Source organism: Cheilinus undulatus, linkage group 11 (assembly GCF_018320785.1).
Source record: "Cheilinus undulatus linkage group 11, ASM1832078v1, whole genome shotgun sequence".
NCBI classification, from domain to species: Eukaryota; Metazoa; Chordata; class Actinopteri; order Labriformes; family Labridae; genus Cheilinus; species Cheilinus undulatus.
Genome location: NC_054875.1, coordinates 3,739,307 through 3,759,336, shown reverse-complemented (window position 1 = coordinate 3,759,336; position 20,030 = coordinate 3,739,307). Strand labels below are relative to the sequence as shown.

The following is a 20,030-nucleotide window of genomic DNA, read 5'->3' as shown; positions in this document are numbered from 1 at the left end:
CAATAATAAGGGTGCCAGAGACCAGGGGTCCCAAAATAAGGTGCAAAATGGAATAGTCCTTTAAATAGATAAAATAAAAGGATGTGAAGTCAAAATCAGCCAAAGAATGTGAAATCAGTGCGTCTTTAGTTCCTGACTCATGTTTCCCCCTCTGTGTGCTGGATGGAGGCCTGAGTATAATGTCCATGCTCTCATATTTTAATCCCATCAGATGAAGCTCATGCCAACGATCAGCTGTTATCAGATTATCTCCTGCTTAAATGGATGAAAAAAGAACAGCTTTATGAATTTATTTTGGATTCAGGAAGGACATTTTCAAACAGAGGTGCTGTGTAATAAGCTCTTGATTTATTCTACTTTTATTTCTGAACTATTTATTATTGAACATGCATGCTTTCTCGTCATACAGGCTGAGTTTAAGTGAATTAGAAGCTTCAAGTTAAATGACGACAGGGTCTGATGTTTGGATTAACCTTCAGATGACCGTGACCTGGAAGATTTAGAAGTTTCACAGATTTATAAGCCTTCACAATCATTTAAAGGCCGTCCTTTAATAAATGCAGCCACAAAAATAAGTCTTTTAAAGTTGTTTTTATTCCTAAAGCACTTCAGACAGCACTGAGCTCACCAAAGAGCTCCACGGACACAGGCAGAGAAAGCAACAACGTAGAAGCACAATGCTTCTTTAGAGTCCAGCAGAAACAGAAAGGAAACGCTCAGAAAGGAAACTCAACAAAAAAAGAAAGAGAAAGCAATTTCAGAAAACACATTTCAAAGGTGGTCTGAGGAGGCTCTGAAGAGTGAGCAAAGATGACGAGCAAACACGCCAACCAGCTGCTCTGAAGCTTTAGGTGAGCAGAGAGCATTATCAGATGTTAACTGGGTTTAAAACCTTGGAAGACCACAGACATGAGGACAGATATGACTGGTTTTAACATCATAATCCTCTGAATGCACTCCCTAGATGACCCAGCCAGGCCATGAGACCACAGACCTGTTTCTAGATTACACAGTGGAGATTCCACAGACATGAGATCTCACAGAAACTCAGGATTAAATGTGAAATCAAGGAGAAACATGGAGGATGACTGATGTCAGTTGAAATTTGTTCTGTTTTCAGCATCATCAACTAGAACTGCTGGAGGAGAGATGACTCACAAAAAGGGGTTAAAACTGTCAAGCACAGTAAACAACCTGCTGTTCCCAAGAGATAAATGGTTGAAAAAAAATACTTCAGCGACCAGAGAGGTGAAGTGGACTCAGATGAATGGGTAAATCTACCTATGACCAGTTCTCAGATGAAGTTAAGCTGTATTCAACACAGACTCATGTCAGGCAGAAAGGCGTGGATTGGTTGGGCTGGTAGTGAGAGAACTGTCTCACTTCTCTGCAGTACTAGCTTGGGGCTAACCTAGCAGATAGTAGCAGCAGATGCAATTTCAGCTGTAAGGAAGAGCCTTGTGCCCAAAACCTGTCAGCAGGTTTGCAGGCACTGTACCATCGTGCTGAAGAGGGAGCTGAGCTGAAAACCAAAGCTTTCCATTTACTGGTCAATCTATGTCCCACCCCTCACCTAGGGTTAGAACTCTGGGTAATACCTGAAAGAACGAGATACGGGTTGTCTGGGCTCAGCCTTAGAGATAGGGTGAGGAGTTCAGACATCTGGAAGGATCTCAAAGTAGAGGCCACTGCTCTTTCACGATGAAAGGAGCCAGCTGAGGTGGTTCAGGCACCTGATCAGGATGTGTCCTGAGCGCCTTTATGTGGAGGTCTACCGGGCACATCCAACTGGAAGGAGACCCCAAGGCAGACCCAGCACCCACTGGAGGGATTTTATATCCCATCTGACCTGGGAGCGTCTTGGAATCCCTCAGGAGGAACTGGTAAATGCTGCAGGGGAGAGGGATGTCTGGGTTGACTTAATTCATCTACTGCCACTGCCACCCAACCCCAAATAAGCAGAAGAAGATGGATGGATGGGATGAGCCGTCACTGAGAGGAGGTGTGTACTGAATGAGCCACAGTGGACACTTTTTAGAAGAGGTTACAGTTGAGATCACCAGTTTATGAGGTATAATATGGGACAAATGACAGTAAAACTTAATTTTTATTTGTAATGGAGAGTTTTAAGGTGGTGTCTGGTTAATGGAGCACTGGTTAGTTTTATTTTTTGGACGATTAGTTGGTGTTTTCAGTAAAGGATGGCATTTGGTAACCTTGCAAAGCAGATGGATACGCCCGTTTCCGTGTTTCTCACTGGTGAATGGATGTAGGAAGCCCACAGCTGTAGCTGTGCTTGCACAACCTTGGAAGAAAGGGTCAGAGAGAAGGAGTTTAAAGTGGTACACACCTTAAGAGAGCGTTCTGGGAAAGGCTGTTAAGAGCTGGTGTATACAGGGTCAAAACCTCCTATGGTCATTGATTCACTGACAGAGCACAGTGAAGACGTTTCATTGACAGCACAGGAGGATATGTTAAAGGTGGAAAAAATGTTTGAATACGGAAAATAACAAAAGGTCTATCCACTAACTCCAAACTTTGAGTCTCTTTAAGTGATTTAAACCCCCAATATGTAAAACAGTACGGCCAAGATTTAAAGATATGTGCATTCTCCTTTAAACCTTGTTCACTAGATCCAAAGAAATAAGAGCTCTCTGCCTGGTGTTTGGTCTGAGTGGCCCCTATGGGCAGCAAGAGCCCATCTATCACTGTCATGTGGCCCTCCAAACTTTTAGATCATAAAGTATTTTTTGTTCAACAGCAGTCAGGATGAGAGATGAGATGTTTTTATCAATCATAGCTTCTTCAGAGTCCCATAACGGGCACAGTGGTGATGATCTAAAGCTGACATCCACAGCTACCATTCTTTAGTGTCATTATTCCCGGGATCTGCAGACATTTATCTGTGAAATCTCTCACACTGTATCAAAGATCTCCATCAGTATGATGCAGTATGAGCTTCTTGTTTCCTCAGTGACAGCAGCTCCGGTCTCCCATCATCAGAGTCTCACAGTGTGACGGCATGTTGTGAAGCATCTGTCCTCCTGATGCTGGATCTCCTCTCCTCAGGTTTGAAGTCCCGCTGCCTCGTTCGTGTTCCTGCAGCTCTGAGCGCTGCTGCTACCAGCCAGGCGGAGGTTCAGCTACGGTCAGGGAGTCGTTGAAGAGCAGGTTCCTCAGGTGGATTCAGGTGGAGGTGCGTAGAGGAGCGGCGGGACGTCGGGTCACGTCAGCTCGAAGGTGAAGCTCAGAAGCAGCAGCATGGAGGTCAGTGTGAGGGAGCGCTGGATGATGGCGGCGTCGATGGCTGTGCACAGAAAAGACAACGTTCAGACAGTTTCACATGAACCCTTAGATGTTTAATTCATCATACGTACAGGGAATGTGATTGTGTTTAATACTAGGAAATGCAATTCTGTTCTGTTGAGGTTTCTAAATGTAGAACACCAATTCCAGAAAAGTTGGGCGCTGTGTAAAATGTCAGTAAAAACAGAATGAAATGGTTTGTAAATCTCATAAACCCATACTTTATTCACAATAAACAACAGATTAGATGTTAAAACTGAGACATTTAAAATCTAATTAAACATATTAGCTCATTTTGATTTGATGGCAGCAACATGTCTTAAAAAAGGAGGGATAGGAAAAACAAAAAGAGAGGAAAGTAAGTGGTACTGTTGAACAGCAGCTTGAACAGTGTTAATTTTTGCAACTATTTTTAATTTTAGTCTTAGTTTTTAGACAACATGTCTTTTAGGTTTAGTCACATTTTAGTCATTTCTACCCTTTTTAATTTTAGTCCAGTTTTAGTCCATAAAAAGTCCTCACATTTTAGTCTTTACTTTTAGTCCAAGCATTTGTTCTCTTGCCTAAATCTGGTACCAAATCATGGTAGTGTGTTCTCTGCACCCTGCCAAACCTGGGGTCCCTGTTTTCTACAGCTGAGAGGCAGATTTCCCTACAGAATTAAATGTGATCTTTATGTCTTTAGTGCATGTTGAGGGAGCTTCATCCTATCCTACTGACCCTCTCCAACAAAATCAAACCCAGAACCAGGCTCTTACAGCCACTGGATGGCAGAGCTAAGTCACAGTTGCTTTGCATTCTTCCAAACCAGACAGCTACTGAAGCCCAAAGGGCCAAGCAGGTTTTGGTGACTCAGGGTTGATGTGCCTCCTTCCAGGCACTTGGAACAGAAAGCACCAGGTCAAGACCAGAGTGAGTCCGGCATTAAAGTTAGCCAAGCTTTCACCGGCAATCAGCTCAACCAGCTAACTGAGGACAGCTGTGATGACCCCAGGTTGTAATTTTTACACAAACATAAGGCTGTGGCCAAAAGCCGCCTCTGCCGGCTCCAGTGGTTGTTTCTTTTCCACAGGAGCATGATGGGAAATATTTTCAGATAGCGACCCTGCAAGAGCCTCTGTGCTTGTGAAATCTCAGTCTGTGATGAAAATGTCTAAATATATAAAGATATGAAACTTCAGACCTAAACTTTTCAAAGTGTTGGAGTTCATGGTTGGTAAATGTCCTCAGGAGGAGACATGCTTCCATCCCCAGAGGTGGAATTATGCAAACCTTATTTTATCTCAGGGAAACTTTTCCTTGGAGAAAATGATCTGTAGAAGTCCCAAAGCTTGGCATTTGCTTCTATTTAATGGTATTTCTATTAAAAGACTTATCAAATTATAATTTTAACAATCAGAGGGCCTTTTTTAAGCTTCTGTCTTAACCTCCATCTGGCTTTTTTTTTGCCATAATAACTGACTTTACATGATTTATCTAAAAGCTTATCTGTGTAAAATTCATAAGTCATGGACTTCCTGCTACATTTACAGCTGTAAATTGACATCAGAGAGGAAAACGTCTCATTACTAATCCACAGAAGTGATTTGAGTTATAGACAGACACTTCAGTTTGAAGGAAAAATGCAGAAAGCAAAGTCTGAACTCTGTCTTCACCCCGAGCAGATTCACCATGAGCTGCATGGCAAAACAGTTTAAAGCTCTCTGATTGGCTGCTTCCCTCTGCAGGACTCATACTTGATTTATTATTTATAAGTGAATTATTTATGAGCCAAGCTTGTGTTTGTCAGGATCAGTGATCTATTGTTCAGACTGATAATTTAACTGGCAGAGAACTATGTCTAAGAATATAAAAAGATTAATGCTAAAAGGTCCAGCCTGGTTTTAGGATCAGGGAAGAAGCTGTAAAACAATCAGACATAGATGTATAATTAATGCAGAAATGCCTTGAACCTGTCTTAATTCTAACGGCCAGCAGGGGGCGACTCCACAAGCAAGAAATGTGATTTTAGAAGTTTATGAGAAAATGTGCTGACTTTTATTCCCTCAGTAAACATTATGATGGTCTCTGTTTTTAGTTTAAAGTCCTCTTCAGTGCAGCATGATGTTCATTCAGTAAAATATCACCCCATTTAGAGTCAAAGAGACCAGAAAACATGGTACACTTTGAGGCAATGTTTCCTTTATATGACATGCGTTTACTTTGGTTGCCTGTTAACGTAAGGTTGTAGAGATGTGTATCCACCATCTCCTAAAATATGACCACTTCAGGTTTCAAAAAAGAGAGGGCGATAGACAAGATGCCAAAAATCTGAAGACAGTCTAGCTGCAGATCTCAGATCTCAGACGCCCCTTTTTACAGACCATGCCAGTGCGACGCCTGAATGGAAATATATGCTTAAACTTTCAAAATAAAATGTAATTACACTTCCAGTAAGGGTTAAGGTATAAGGGTGAGGCTACCTGAAAAACTGAATCCATTTAATAAGGTCAAGTAAATGGTCTGCTAACAGGAAAAAAGCTTTTCCTCCATTAAAAAACTCTAACGTAGCTAATGTAGATAAGACCAAAGAAGTTAGCTATGTGCGCTATGTATGTAATAAAACTATGTAGCTAATGATCAAGCTTATGAAGCTGCATTAGCTATGTAAGCTGCATAGGTAATGAAGCTATGTAGCTTAATATAAAGCTAATGAAGCTGTATAAGCTATATAAGTTACATAGGTAATGGAGCTATGTAGCTAACTATAAAGCTTATGAAGCTGCATTAGCTATGTAGGCTACATAGGCAATGAAGCTATGTAGCTAAATATAAAGCTAATGAGGCTGTATCAGCTATGTAAGCTACATAGGTAATAAAGCTATGTAGCTAAATATAAAGCTAATGAAGCTGTATTAGCCATGAAAGCTACAAATACATATATAATAGAGCTATGTAGCTAACTATAAGGCTAATGAAGCTGCATTAGCTATGTAAGCTACATAGGTAATGGAGCTATGTAGCTAACTATAAAGCTAATTAAGCTGCATTAGCTATGTAAGCTGCATAGGTAATGGAGCTATGTAGCTAACTATAAGGCTAATGAAGCTGCATTAGCTATGTAAGCTACATAGGTAATGGAGCTATGTAGCTAACTATAAAGCTAATTAAGCTGCATAAGCTATGTAAGCTGCATATGTTACGCAGCTATGTAGCTAACTATAAAGATAATGAAGCTGCATTAGCTATGTAAGCTTCATAGGTAATGGAGCTATGTAGCTAACTATAAGGCTAATGAAGCTGTATTAGCTATGTAAGCTTCATAGGTAATGAAGCTATGTAGCTAAATATAAGGCTAATGAAGCTGTACTAGCTATGCAAGCTACATATGCAATTAAGCTATGTATGTAAATATAAAGTTAATGCAGCTGTATTAGCCATGTGAGCTACATAGGCAATTAAGCTATGTAGCTAAATATAAAGCTAATGAAGCTGTATTATCTCTGTAAGTTGCATAGGTAATGAAGCTATATAGCTAAATATAAAGCCATTGAAGCTACATAGCTATGTAAGCTGCATAGGTAATTAAGTTACAAATCCAAATATAAAGGTAATGAAGCTGAATAAGCTATGTATGCTGCACAGGTAATGAAGCTACGTAGCCTACTATAAAGTTAATAAAGGCTATAATGGAACATAGCTACATAACTAACTAAGCTAAAACAAACAAAGCTATGTTAGCTACCTCAATTATGCTACGTTTGCTATAACTAGACCTGTTTTAGAGGTAGTTATGTGAATGGTGGCTCACTTTATCATTGGTAGCTTTAGCTAAAACTAACTTAGCTACATTGACTTACGTAGAAACGTTAACTAAGTAGCTAGAAAAGCTACACTAGCTTTGGCTAAAGCTAACACAGCCACATAAACATAGCATCAACTATGTAGCTAGCAAAGCTATGTTAGCTTTAGTTAAAGCTTACAAAGCTAAAGCAAGTCACCTTTCGTAACACTACTTCTGAGATGGGTCTATAGGGCTGTGGAACCTGCGTCACTTCATGTTGCATTATGGGACACAGCGGCCATGTTGGAGGCTACGGTAGCAAACAAACAGAGATAGGAAGTGACAGAAAGACACTAATGCAGGTCTTACATAAGTGCTTCCTCCAGGGCTAAAACATTTCTGTTTATTGTGGCTTTTTAAAAAAGTTTGTCAATAAAGTCAGTTCAATTCAGTTGTTTTGCTTCTTTTCTTGGTTTTATGTTATAATTTTGCATACAACTTGGTTTTAACATTAATGACTTGACACTTTGTTGATAGTAATTTATTTTAATTTGTTTTCTTTCTAAAGAACAAAGAACTACTTCTATTAACACATCATTTTCTATGCGAAGTATAAGGTAAAGGCTATAAATGGATGGCCTACATATCAGCGTGGTATTTTTAACATTTTAATGACAAATGAAAGACAGAAAATGATATAACATTTCATTTCTAAACTCTTAAATAAAAACTGACAGAGAAACCTTGCTACTATAGCTACACTGCTAATGGCCACATCAACTGCAGTAACATGGCGGATCTCCTAGGAAGTATTGCAGCGTGACAACATGATCCCAAACCCTATACAGAACCTAATCCCAGATTAGACCTCTGACCTTTTCTCTGTTTCATTTATGAAATGTTGCTAAGCCTGTAACGTTTGCAGTGTGGTCATTTCATGTGGTCTGTGAGGCGTCAGATCTGTGGTCTGCAGTCGGACCCCCATGTCAAACCTGTAACCTCTTGATTTAAATGCCTGAAAAAGCATGCACAAACAACCTTTGATTTAGAACTGTTTCTTTGTGAAAAAGTTTAACAGGCACCTGAAGAAAAATCTGAACAACTTTGCAAAGTCACAAAAGCACCTGGCACGTAGCACCAAGCCTCGTTGTGGATGCAGAGAGCATCTTAGACACTCAGTTGCTAGTAACTCTGCATCTCTCTGCAGTTGTTCAGTGCTTTCAGATCCAGCTATGCCCATGCTGTGTGACACAGAACCCACTTCCTGTCAATTGTCTTGTTTTTGTGATTGTTGAAAGCTAAAATAAAAATTGAAACTCAATCGCCCAGGATCTTTCAATCGCCCCCTTCCTTCTAACATCTTCATGCTGGTTAAGATGATTGGTCAGGTACCGTTGTGTTGTCTGTCATGTCTGCTAGTCAAATCACGATGGCCTAAACTGACAGAGTTACCATGGTAACAGGTGAAAAGATTGTAGAGTCATACCTCAGCAGTAACAGACTAGAAAATAAATAAACCTACCAACAAAATGTTCTTTTCCTTTCTTCAGTCTGGGATTTTCTGTGAAAGATAAACACACAATCCATTTAGAGCACAATAACCACAAGAAAAAAATCTCTGACAGCCTCCAAACATCCAGACTCACCAAACACGATGAGGCGAGTGTGCGTGTCCGTGGAGCCCAGAGGATTCTGGGCCGTGCATCGAAACATGGAGCCGTTGAGCTCAGCGGGAACTCTGTCCAGGACCAGCTCTCGCCCATTATGGGTCTCACTGCCGTCCAGCAGACGACCTCCGACCCTGGTCCAGGTGAACATGGGCTCAGGGAACACCTCGCTCTGAAGACACAGGAGACAAGTCAGACTGAGTTTTATGAATAAGCTAGAAATACCACCTGCTGGTTACAGGGCTCTGTAGGGCTGTGAAAGCACCGTGGGTCTAGAGCAGTGGTTCTCAGATGGTGTGGCAAGGCACACTAGTGTGACTTAAGGCAGGTCTAGGTTTGCCATGGGAATTTGTACCATACATTATTACTACAACTTTATGGCAAGTACTGTAACAGGGCCTGCCCACAGATCTGGCTGGACCCCTGAAAAACCCCAGAGACTGGGACCTCCCCAGTTCTGATTTATAGATGGTATAAGTGTATGTGTGTTGGATCATTAGCATTGGTGCTAGCATCCTGGCTAACAGTTACCACATTAAGAGCTGAAAAGCATGGCAAGCTATTATTGGGTTGAAATTGGTGTTGAAATTATTAATTCATGCTATTTTTAACCAAGTTAACCAATTTTTCTACCTATATTTGTCACTTCTTTTGACAACTTAAACCATTTTGCTGCTTTTTCTAAACATTTCTGCCACTTCTTATTAATACTTTTGACCCATTTAGCTACCTATTTGCCACTTTTCGCCCAATTCTGCTATTGTTTGGCCATTTTTTGACATTTTTTCCAACACTTTTAACACCTTTTTACCACCTATTAGCAACTCAAACCTTTTTTGCCACTTTTCTGCCACTTGTGATCTTTTTTTTACACATTTTTGACACTTTCAACCCATCTGTGCCAGCTTTTTCTGCCAAATTTTGCCCACTTTTGCCTTAGTTTGACCACTTTTTTGCCCAATTTTGCCCTTTTTATCACTTCAAGCCCATTTTTACCACCTTTTTACAACATTTAACCCTTTCAGACCACTTGTTACCCATTTCTGCCACTTTTGTGACACTCTCAACAAGTTTTGCCAATTTCAGCCCATTGTTTGGCCACTTTTTTTTTTTTTTTTTTTTTTTTTTTTTACCTTTTTTCACCCATTTCTGAATTTGTTTTGCAACTTTTGCCCAATGTTGCCATCTCCATGATCCCCCAGTTGGCTGGGCCCCAGAAAGCTCTTCCCTTATAGGCCACCTTGACTGTAACTTTATCAAAAAAGTCTATTTTATACCTATGAATATGGTGTGCCTTGAAATTTTGGCTCAACCTTAGGAGTGCCTTGGGTGAAAAAAGTTTGAAAATCTTTGGTCTAGAGCAGTGGCTCTCAACCTTGGGGTCGGGACCCCTCGGGGGTCATGAGACACTGAGAGGGGGTCTCCAGATTCCCTAAAAAAAACTAAGAATATTTTTCAAATTCCACTGTTGCCACTTAACACCAATTTTGCCAAATTGTAACCAGTTTTCAGCATTTTTTCCACGAATTTTAACACATTTCACAATCTGATATGCGTATTTTTGTCAGTTTGACAAATTTCTGCCAATATCTGGCTTTTTTTTTTTCTTAGTTAGCATTATGTTGCCAGTTTGTATCGATTTTTCTTCCCATTTCACCAGATTTCCACCCATTCTTGCCAATTCAAAGCCTTTTCAGCCACTTGTTAATTCCCTTTCACCACTGTTTATGTCCGTTTTAGCCACTTTTAATCCATTTCTGCTACTTTTAAGATCCAATTTCACCACCTTTTCCACCATTTTTTTGCCATTATTAACCCATTTTTATCAATTTTTAACCCATTTTAATTCTTTCTTTTTAACAAAATAGATTTGCATTTTTAAGGAGGCTATATGCTACAAAAATGATTTAAAAAGAGACTTGTTTCATTGATAAGAGTGGTTATTTTCCAGGTTAAATATAAAATATTGATATCACAGCTTAACTTTACAATGATTTTACCATGATTTTGTTGACCTCCATGGGCCCCCAGTTTGGCTGGGCCCCAGAAACCTCTCCTTTATCCCCCCTTATGGATGGCTTTGTCTCCACATGCCTATTCTTGAATGTGCATGGCTGTGTTTAACCACCTTCAGGTACAGTAGGGGTCCTGAAAAGGTTGAGAACCGCTGGAAGGAAGTAAGGGCAGTTCTTCTCTGAGTAATAGTGGATGTTAGTGCAAGGCTTAAAGGAAATCCCTAAAATGTTCTTGAGATATTACTTCCCAACATTTGCCTGGAGGGCAGACGGACGTTCCAACAGAAAAACATGATGCCTCCGGCCTTGGCTATCACCGGAGCAGAGACATAAAAAAATACAAGAGAAAACAGATCGCAGGCTTCACTAAAAGCTTGACTTTTCATAGAAAATGTTCTTTCCTGTAAAGTTTTATCAAAGATGACACTGAAACAACCTTCCTGACGAAATCAGGCAGCGTGTTTGGGAGCCTCAGGGTTCTGACAGCACCGTTTCAGTCATCTCTCTCAATCTGAAGAGCAGCAGGCCCGAGGGAGAGAGCAGCGCTCTGCAAACCCACTCACAGCTCACAGGCAGGTGGTGTAAAGAATGGAAAATGTGGGTAATACCTCATTGAAGAGGTCTGACTTTGAGTAATCTGTCTTTTTGATGTCTAAAAGGTTATTGTGAAACTCCATGGTCAGAGGCAGAGGCTGTTAATGAAGGAGGATGCAGATCGAGGCTGGTTTTTATTATGTTAGTCTTTTATCTGGAGCTCCATGGCTTACTACACGGGAGCCAGATGACAGGAAATGATTCTGACAACAATGGGAACAGCAGTGACAGAATCTCAACGCTTCCTCTGCTGTTTGAAATGAGTTTTTTTAAAAAGTCACCACTTTCCTCGTGTTTTTCCTCTTTGTCTGATCTCACTTTGTGTATCTGGACTGTAAGACTTTCCCAGAAACACTGCAGGAGGAGAGACATGACTCTGACAGCTGAACCTCATCTTCTATTAAACATCTCCCATGTTTTTCCCACATGCATATCCATGAGAACGAGTCAGTTACACTTCACTTCAAACCAGTTAGTTCAGTCAGAGCTCACGTTTAAATGTGCAGAACACAGAGGGATTTGACATTTAGATCGGACCTCATCATTTCCTACTGATTTGTTTACATGCATACATTTGGGGAGTGCTGAGATAATTTCTCAAACCCTCTAGCTGAAGCCTGAAGGTGCATGCTTGGTTCATGATGGGGCAGAAGGAGCAGAAGGAGATGGGAAATTTTTCCTCAAAATTGGGGTGTTTTCACGCATTTGTACGACTGATTTATACCATGCCGAGTGCAACTGCTGCTTAATTTGATTGCACTGAAAATGTCCAGAAATGAGGCACTGGTGGCCTGGTGATAAAGTCACGCCTAGAGATGAAACAGTTATTGGTTTTAATGATAGCCTTGGTGGTTAGCAAACTGTTCAATTATCATCAAAGTCAGGGAATAATATCACAACAAGTAATGTCCAACAGCATGCAACTAAGGTTTGCCTATAAAAGTGAACAGGAGCAAAATGTCCACAGGTCAACCAGCGATGTAAAGGCACATCTAAGGGAGGGGGAGACATCACTATCCCTCTCCTCTGCACCACAAAACAAAGTGGCCATCATTTCGGTTGGATGATATCAGAATTCCATCTCTGCTTTTTGCAGATGATGTGGTTCTGTTGGCAGGAGACCTCCAGCAGGAACTGGGATGGTTGGTGGTTGAGAGCAAAGCAGCTGAAATGAGGGTCAGCACCTCAAAGTCCGAGGCCATGGTTGTCTGCCAGAAAACAGTGAGTTGCTCCCTCTAGGTGGGAAAGGTGTCATTGCCCCCCTCCCAAGTGAAGGAGTTCAAGTACCTCAGGGTCTTGTTCATGAGTGAAGGTAGAAGGGACCGTGGGCGGATTGGTGCAGCATCTGTGGTATTGTAGTCGCTGTACCGCACTGTCGAGGTGAAGAGGGAGCTGAGGCTGAGGGCAAAACTCTGAATTTACCGGTCGATCTTTGTCCCAACCCTCACCTACCGTCATGAACTCTTGGTATTAACTGAAAGAACAAAATCGTGGGTTCAAGCAATGAAAATTAGATTCCTCCTTCGCGTCGAAAGGAGCCAGTTGAGGTGGATCGGGTATTTGCTTAGGACGCCTCCTGGTCGCCTCCCTGTGGAGTTCTTCCGGGCACGTTCAACTGGAAGGAGAGGGATTATATATCACCTCTGGCCTTAGAACGCCTTGGAATCCCCCAGGAGGAGTTGGAAAATGTTGCTGGGTTGACTTGCTTAACCTGCTGCCACCGTGACCTGACCCTGGATAAGCAGAAGCCAATGGATGGATGGAATAACCTTTACATAAATGCATGACCCGACACTGAACAGCCAACTCATCTGGTCAGGACTCCACTGTTCACCTACATCACCTACACGTCATCAACACAAGCCTCAATACAGAGGTTCACACTTCTGTTAAACATGGAGGGTTTTTGTCCTTTCACTAAATAACAGAAAAGTAGTTTATCAATAGCATCATTGATGATGACTCCACTGATGAGGAGCTTTGACTGAAAATATAAATTGCATCTAGAGCTGAATGATATCGGAATATAATCTAACTGCATTTTTTCCCCCAAAATTGCAATTGTGATTTGATATGCGATTATTTGTCAATTTCCTCATCTTATGTATTTTCTATTATACAAAAAAAGTAAATAACTACATTATCATCTCTATATAATATTGCAAATTGTATATGAATTTTTGTATTAAAAGGGAGTGTTTTTTAAATTCATTCATAAGAAAAAAGTACAAAAATTGAATTGAAAAATTGAAACACTTGAATAATTGCATGGTGTATTATGCATAATGTCACTGCTGAAAAAAAAGAAGACTGAACTGGTATGTTGACACAAATTTCAGGTTAGAGAAATATTGCACCTTCTGTGATTTGAAAATTGCAGCGGGCCATATCACGATTTCATCTAGTTTGCGATTAATTGCCCAGCCCTACTTGCATCTGGCTTTTTTTGTAACTTTGGTATTTTTCTGTAACATAAAACATGAAAAGAACAGATCTGGTGTGGTTTAGATCACTCAGAGACAAATAAGTAACAAAGTATGAAAAATTTTTACAACCTTATAAACGAAGTACCTTTGTTTGTGCACATTTGATCAAATGTTTAATTTTAATGTATTAATGAAATGTTAAACTTGATGAAATTATCTTTAAATAATAAATACATTCTTTTTAAAGATATTCATTAAAAAGTAACAAAACTACAATCATACTTACAGCTGTGATATATCAGATGATGTAAAATTTTAATATCAAGTCATGCCTCGTGTAAGGATGCTCTAATCCTCCATGCAGAAGTCTGCATTCATAATGAACCTATGGCTCCTTTCCAGCATGTCCCCGTGTTCCCTATTCTCTTTCTGTGTCTGATTTCTGACTCTATCCAGCTTCTTTTCAATAAAGGGGAAAAAAACACACCCAAAAATAAAAAGAAAAGTTTAGAAAATTGCATGTAAGTGTAAAAATGACTTCAGAAAAACAGCCAAAACTTTGGTTTTAGACTCTGCTGCCACAGAAAAAAATGCCCACCCTATAATTTATTCACATTTACCTGTAGTTTTGGCTGCAGGACCAAACATGCTTGTTTTGACTCCTGCCATACATTTTTTTTCCTGATTTAGCTGTTTGCATTTGCTCGTCTGTATCCAATCCAGAGTGCTGCTGCAGGTCTGCTCCCTAGATCAAACCCTGCTCTGACATTTCCACCATGCTCAGATCTCTTCCCTGCTCCCCCTCTCTGCAAACAGGATCCAGTTATAAATTCTCCCCATTACTCCAGAGCTCTGCACGGTTAGCCTCCTGCATATGTGGCTGAACTAATGCACCCCCACTCATCAGGAGGCTCCTTCAGGTCACATATGTTAAATCTGCTGTCTGTGCCAGCCTCTCGCCTCCATAAAGATGCTGCAAAACTGGCTTCAAATAATAAAAATGCAAATGTCATATCAAAGTTCGAGAACCTTTTCATCATCAGCAAATATATGAGTGGAAATAAACCTTTAGAAATTAAGGAAACCTTGTTCAGAATGTTAGCACTGCAGGCGTAGCTAATCGTATTTTGATTTAAATGTGATTGATAAATCCCTGCATGTGTGTGCAGCCGTGTCTCGTGTGACAGTGGAGGATGTGCAGCCTTGAACTGTATGAATACTTTAAATCAGAAGCGGACACTTTAACATATAAAATATACATTTATTCCTTTCAAAGGGTCACGGACTGGAAATGAAAAAGACTTCTCCATCCTAACCATGGTGGAGAGTTAAAATAATCTTCATACAGTAGCTGAGACTAGGGCTGAACAATTTTCTAAAATAAATAAATAAAAATACTGAAATGTAATTATTTTTACTGTGAGTTCAATATGATTTCAGTTATTAAAGAGGGCCAATTTTAACATCGTTATTATCTTTTCAATTGAAAAACGTCAAATAATTATTTAAAGAGTATGAACATGACATGAGTGATTTTTTTTTTGCAATTTGCCTTTTATTTATTTAATAAATCAATAATGGTCAATATAATTTGGCTTTTTGAACCAAGAAATATACAAAAAAGTTCTTTAATGTTAGAGTGAAAACAGATTTTTACAAATAAATGTCAATTAAATAAAAATCTTTAATGTAAAATACGTGACAGCCCTGGAAGGCTTGTAAACATAGAGGGGGAAATTAATGCTGCAAAATATAGGAAAATCCTGGAGGACAAAATTATTCTTTGTATTCTTTCTTGTCAAAAAAAAATATTGACCATGATTGATTTATAAAATCAATAGAAGGGTAAAACAGCCAAAATGGTAAGTACTTTTTATAGGTGCTATATCTTGGGGAAAATCAGTTGACTTTATCTTGGGAAAATCGTAAAATAATGGTCAACATTTCCTCTTCATCACAGGAAAATCTAATAAAAGATGTCCACTTATGGCATCAGTACATCATAGACTTTTCACCATCTATCTAACTTGGGCAAAAACCAACATTTAATGTGGTACAGTGCTTTTTGTGAGATTTCAGAGTATTGTTAATATTTTCATCCTTATTTTTACTTATTTAATCCTGACCCTCCAGTGATCCCTCTATCTTTCCTGCTCTTACCTTCATACGTTTCATTAAATTCCTGTGAAGCACGTTCCGACCTGTCTGTCTGTCATACAGCTTAATAAATAAATCTCACCATTTTCTCTTATTTCATAGTTTATGCACAGACTTTTTTAAAAGTCCCTGACTCTGGCTCTCGGGTTCCTCTTAACTGTCAGAAGAAGTTCTGTTTTCAAAGCCTCGGCTGTCAGTGTGGGGTCACGAGGGAGAACGACGCCCACAAACATCAGTCACCCTTTTCATCCTGCACGTCCTGACTAATCCGGCTCATCACGCTCAAACGGATCGCTGATTAGCTACATGACTGTCTGAGTATCAAAGTTAAAACTATCTGCATCAATTTTTTTCTGCCTGATTTCTTTAAACTAAGGTCCAATCCGTTTCCAGCCCTCTACAGGAGCTGCCAGCTGTTCTTGTTAGTGGGAGAGCTGTCAGGAATCATCTGGAAAACTTCAACACTGACAGAAATAACTGACTACAATAACTGCAGGGACAAGATGGGAAACTACAGTTTATTTGTTCGATAACAGGTGCTTTTGGGAAGAGATTCTCACTGACAGGTTATAAAACAATACCAAAAAGTACCAAAGCTTTCACTAGAACTCCCACCTGCTGGTTATATTACTGGACAGTGAAAATACGGTTGTGGGTGAGGATTAAAGTGGTCAGAAATGTTGATAGTTCCATACTTTTTCAGTACTATGTGCTTTACACAACACAACATCTGTTATTTATATGTTCAGTTTTGAAGAGATAAGAGATATATGTTCATATTTTCAACCCCAAGATGCTCTGACTGGAGAGAGAAAGAGAGATGAGCAGTGGTATCTAGTGGGTAAAACAGAGCAGGAATTCAGAGAGAGAGGATGTTATTTTCTGATCATTCCACAGCAGTTAAAGTTGGAGACATGCTCACACCTCTGCACAGACTTGAGGGAAGATTCAGGATTTAGTTTGGCTGATGCTGGCCTTTTCCTGTCCACTCCGAGCCTTTCTGCTCCACCCTCCATCACAACCTCTATCCTCACTAATGTTCTAATGCACCAGTATATGATTTATTTAGTCTCTTTAGCATCTGTCAAAGATGCACGCATTAATCCAAGTGTTAGTTATAGACGGACAGAGAGCAGAGGGGGGAGAGAGAGAGAGAGAGAGAGAGAGAGAGAGAGAGAGAGCAATGTCTCCTGGTCCATGAAAGTTTCCCTTTACATCCCAACGTGCAGAATGATGACAGCCTCACCACCCTGCACAAACACTGAAAATCTGATCTAATTTTCCTCTGTCTTAATAATTAACATGTTTGTGTGTCTGTCTATACTGATTTGCACGCTATGACGTCCCTCCAATTGTCTTTGATCCCTCTCAGGAGACTTCTTGAGTGTACTGGTTGGAAACTGGTGCCATAAGAACAAGGCCACCCATAAGGGGGGATAAAGGGGAGAGCTTCCCAGGGCCCAGCCAAATGGGAGGCCATGAAGGTCAGCAAAATCACGGCCCATTGTGAAGTTAAGCTGTGACAGCCATATTTTATTTTTTTACCTGAATAACAACCAATCAACAAATAATTTATCTATGCTGTAGTAAATAGCATTCTTCAAAATGTAAACCCCTCTCCTTAAATTACAATAAAAGTGGGTTTAAGAAAAAGTGGTTAAAAAGGGGTAACAAGTGGCGAAATAGGTTAAAAGAGGCAACAACAATAGGTGGGCAGTGGCAAAAGTTGGTTAAAAGTGGCAAAATGGGCCGAAAAGGTGTAATAGGATATAAAATTGTTGAAAAAAGCAAAAATGGATTTATGGCGGCAAAAATAGGCAGAAAGTGGCAAAAACGGGCAGAAGACGTGGTTAAAAAGGGGTTAAGAAGCAGCAAAAATGGGCTGAAAAAGTGATTTAATAGGATATCAATTAAAAAAAAAAGTATTTATGGAGGCAAAAAAAGGCAGAGATTGATAAAAACAGGCTGAAAAAAGTGGTGAAAAAGGGTTAAAAAGCAAGGAAAAAAATGGGCTAAAAAAATAGTGGACAGAGTTTTAAGAGCAACAAAAATGTGTTTAATTGTGACAAAAATCAGTACAGAGAGGCAAAATAGGTAAAAATTGTGCTTAATTGATTAAAAGTGGCAGAAATGGGCAGGAGAAAGTGGTCAAAAGTGGTTAAAATGTGGTACAAATAATTTTAGCTTCAAACCTGATAATAGTTGGACATAATTTCAGCTCCAAAATGAAGTAGCCAGGATGCTAGCTACCAATGCTACTGATCCAGCACACATGCATTGGTATCTGTAATAAATGACAACAGGAGGGCCCCTTCGCTTGGTTTAGCTGGGGCCTAGCCAAATCTGTGGGTGGACCTGCATGGAAAAAAATCATAAATATGGACAGATGTTCAACTAAAAATCTCCCAATGCAGGATATGAACTATGTTCCAGGACGGGCTGCTTTAAAATCTGCGAGGGGGTCCTGCCATGCTTGAGACGTGGAAATATTGATTTTTTTAAGCATGCTCAGCTCTTTAAAAGTCTGATGAAAGACTGAAACAGGAATTATAATAGCTCTGAGGTCAGTGTTCAAGCTCTGTTAAATTAAGTTCAGTTTAAATAAATAAATAAATGAATTCAGTGCCATGCCCTTGGTGCTCTCTCGTGGCCCTGAATTTGTCCTCTTAAACCTCTGATGAGGTGAAGACGAGTGAACCTCCAAAGCTCTTTGTATTCATCTCATTATCTCTGCAAAAATTTCACATCATCCGTCATGACTCCTCAGAGAGTCTCCAGTATTTTCTGAATATTCTGTCGGTTTTTGGTATGGAGACTATTTGAGCAGCTTTCAGTGAGTTTATGTGTTTGATCATTTTCAAGTAACCCGCTGAGAGAGAGAGAGAGAGAGAGAGAGAGAGAGAGAGAGAGGGATTGGGTCAGGACTGATACCTGTGTTTAAGTTCTGCATCTATGATATAAGGCAGAGCTATAATTGTGCATCTGATTGTTATATGTCTGCAGAATCAAACTCCCTCTGTGAACGCCCAAATAAACTGAAACACCAGATAGCCTGTTTGACATATGCATGGCCTGGGATATACGCCACATCCATCTGGCCAACACCCTAAAGTCCACTGGTTCCCAGTTCAATCCCAGTGGGGATTATTATAGAGACAGGTCAAAACTGACATATTTGAAATGCGCATATTACATGAGCCCTAGGAGACATGCCTGCATACATTTTGTCTGACTATTTCTGGTGACAGTACATAAAATTCTACATGATTATAGATTTTGTGATTAATCAGTTGCAATTAATATAATGAATGGATCATGTGAGTAGGACTGAATTATACCTAAGCCTAACCTTACCCCACCCTAACCCTAATCCTGACCTAACCCTTAACCCATTACCCTAACACTAGACATGTGGTATGCAGGCTTAACGCCTAAGCCTGACCTTAGATATATGACCAGTGGGCTTCACGCCTCAACCTTACCTCAGAAGCATGGCCAGTGGGCTTCACGTCAAAGCCTAACCTTAGAAACATGCCCAGTGGCTTTCATCCTGAAGCCTTAGATATGTGGCTTTAGGGCTCAGAAAATAAGTCATATTTAAGAAAACGTGTCAATAAAAGAAACAAATTTAAACATGTTTGTACTGTAAGACACCGACACCTGCACTGTGTTTCTGAGCGGAAAGTTTCCAGGAAAAACATAGAAGCAGTGTCGGTGAGTGTTTACAGTCACATCCCAGAGGGAGGAACTATGGGAATTTATTAGGATGTAAGAAACAGATTTATTTGTTAGATGTGGAAATAATTTGCATCTAAATGTGGTGCAAAATTACCATAAAAGCACGTCTATCCATCTAAAGTGTCCTTGAGCAACCCCCTCCGCCTCTTCTCCTCCTCATCTTCCTCCTTCAGGAGCTCTGCTGCAGGCTGCTGCTCCAGCAGGCAAAAATAACACTTCTGTTTGCATTCTTACTTTGAAACCACTCAGCTTTAAAAGGGAAAATACGGCTGAAGAGTGAAGGCTGCCTCATGAAAAGGTACTCTTTATTAATGTGATTTATAGTAAGGTTGAAATACAGAAGAGCCCTCGTAGATGCTTCATT

General features: G+C 40.1%; 1 protein-coding gene across 1 annotated transcript in view; it reads right to left on the bottom strand.

Moving 5' to 3' along the window:
• Positions 1-644: 644 nt before the first annotated feature.
• The window catches only part of LOC121517080 (immunoglobulin superfamily member 21-like), a 37,634-nt gene continuing 18,248 nt past the window's right edge, over positions 645-20,030 (bottom strand). The window contains exons 8-10 of the mRNA XM_041798595.1: positions 8,716-8,908; positions 8,592-8,630; positions 645-3,307 (exon numbers count right to left, since the gene is read on the bottom strand). Of these exons, the coding sequence (XP_041654529.1) occupies positions 3,225-3,307; positions 8,592-8,630; positions 8,716-8,908 (315 nt within the window). The 3' untranslated portion in view covers positions 645-3,224. The remainder of the gene's footprint in view (positions 3,308-8,591; positions 8,631-8,715; positions 8,909-20,030) is intronic.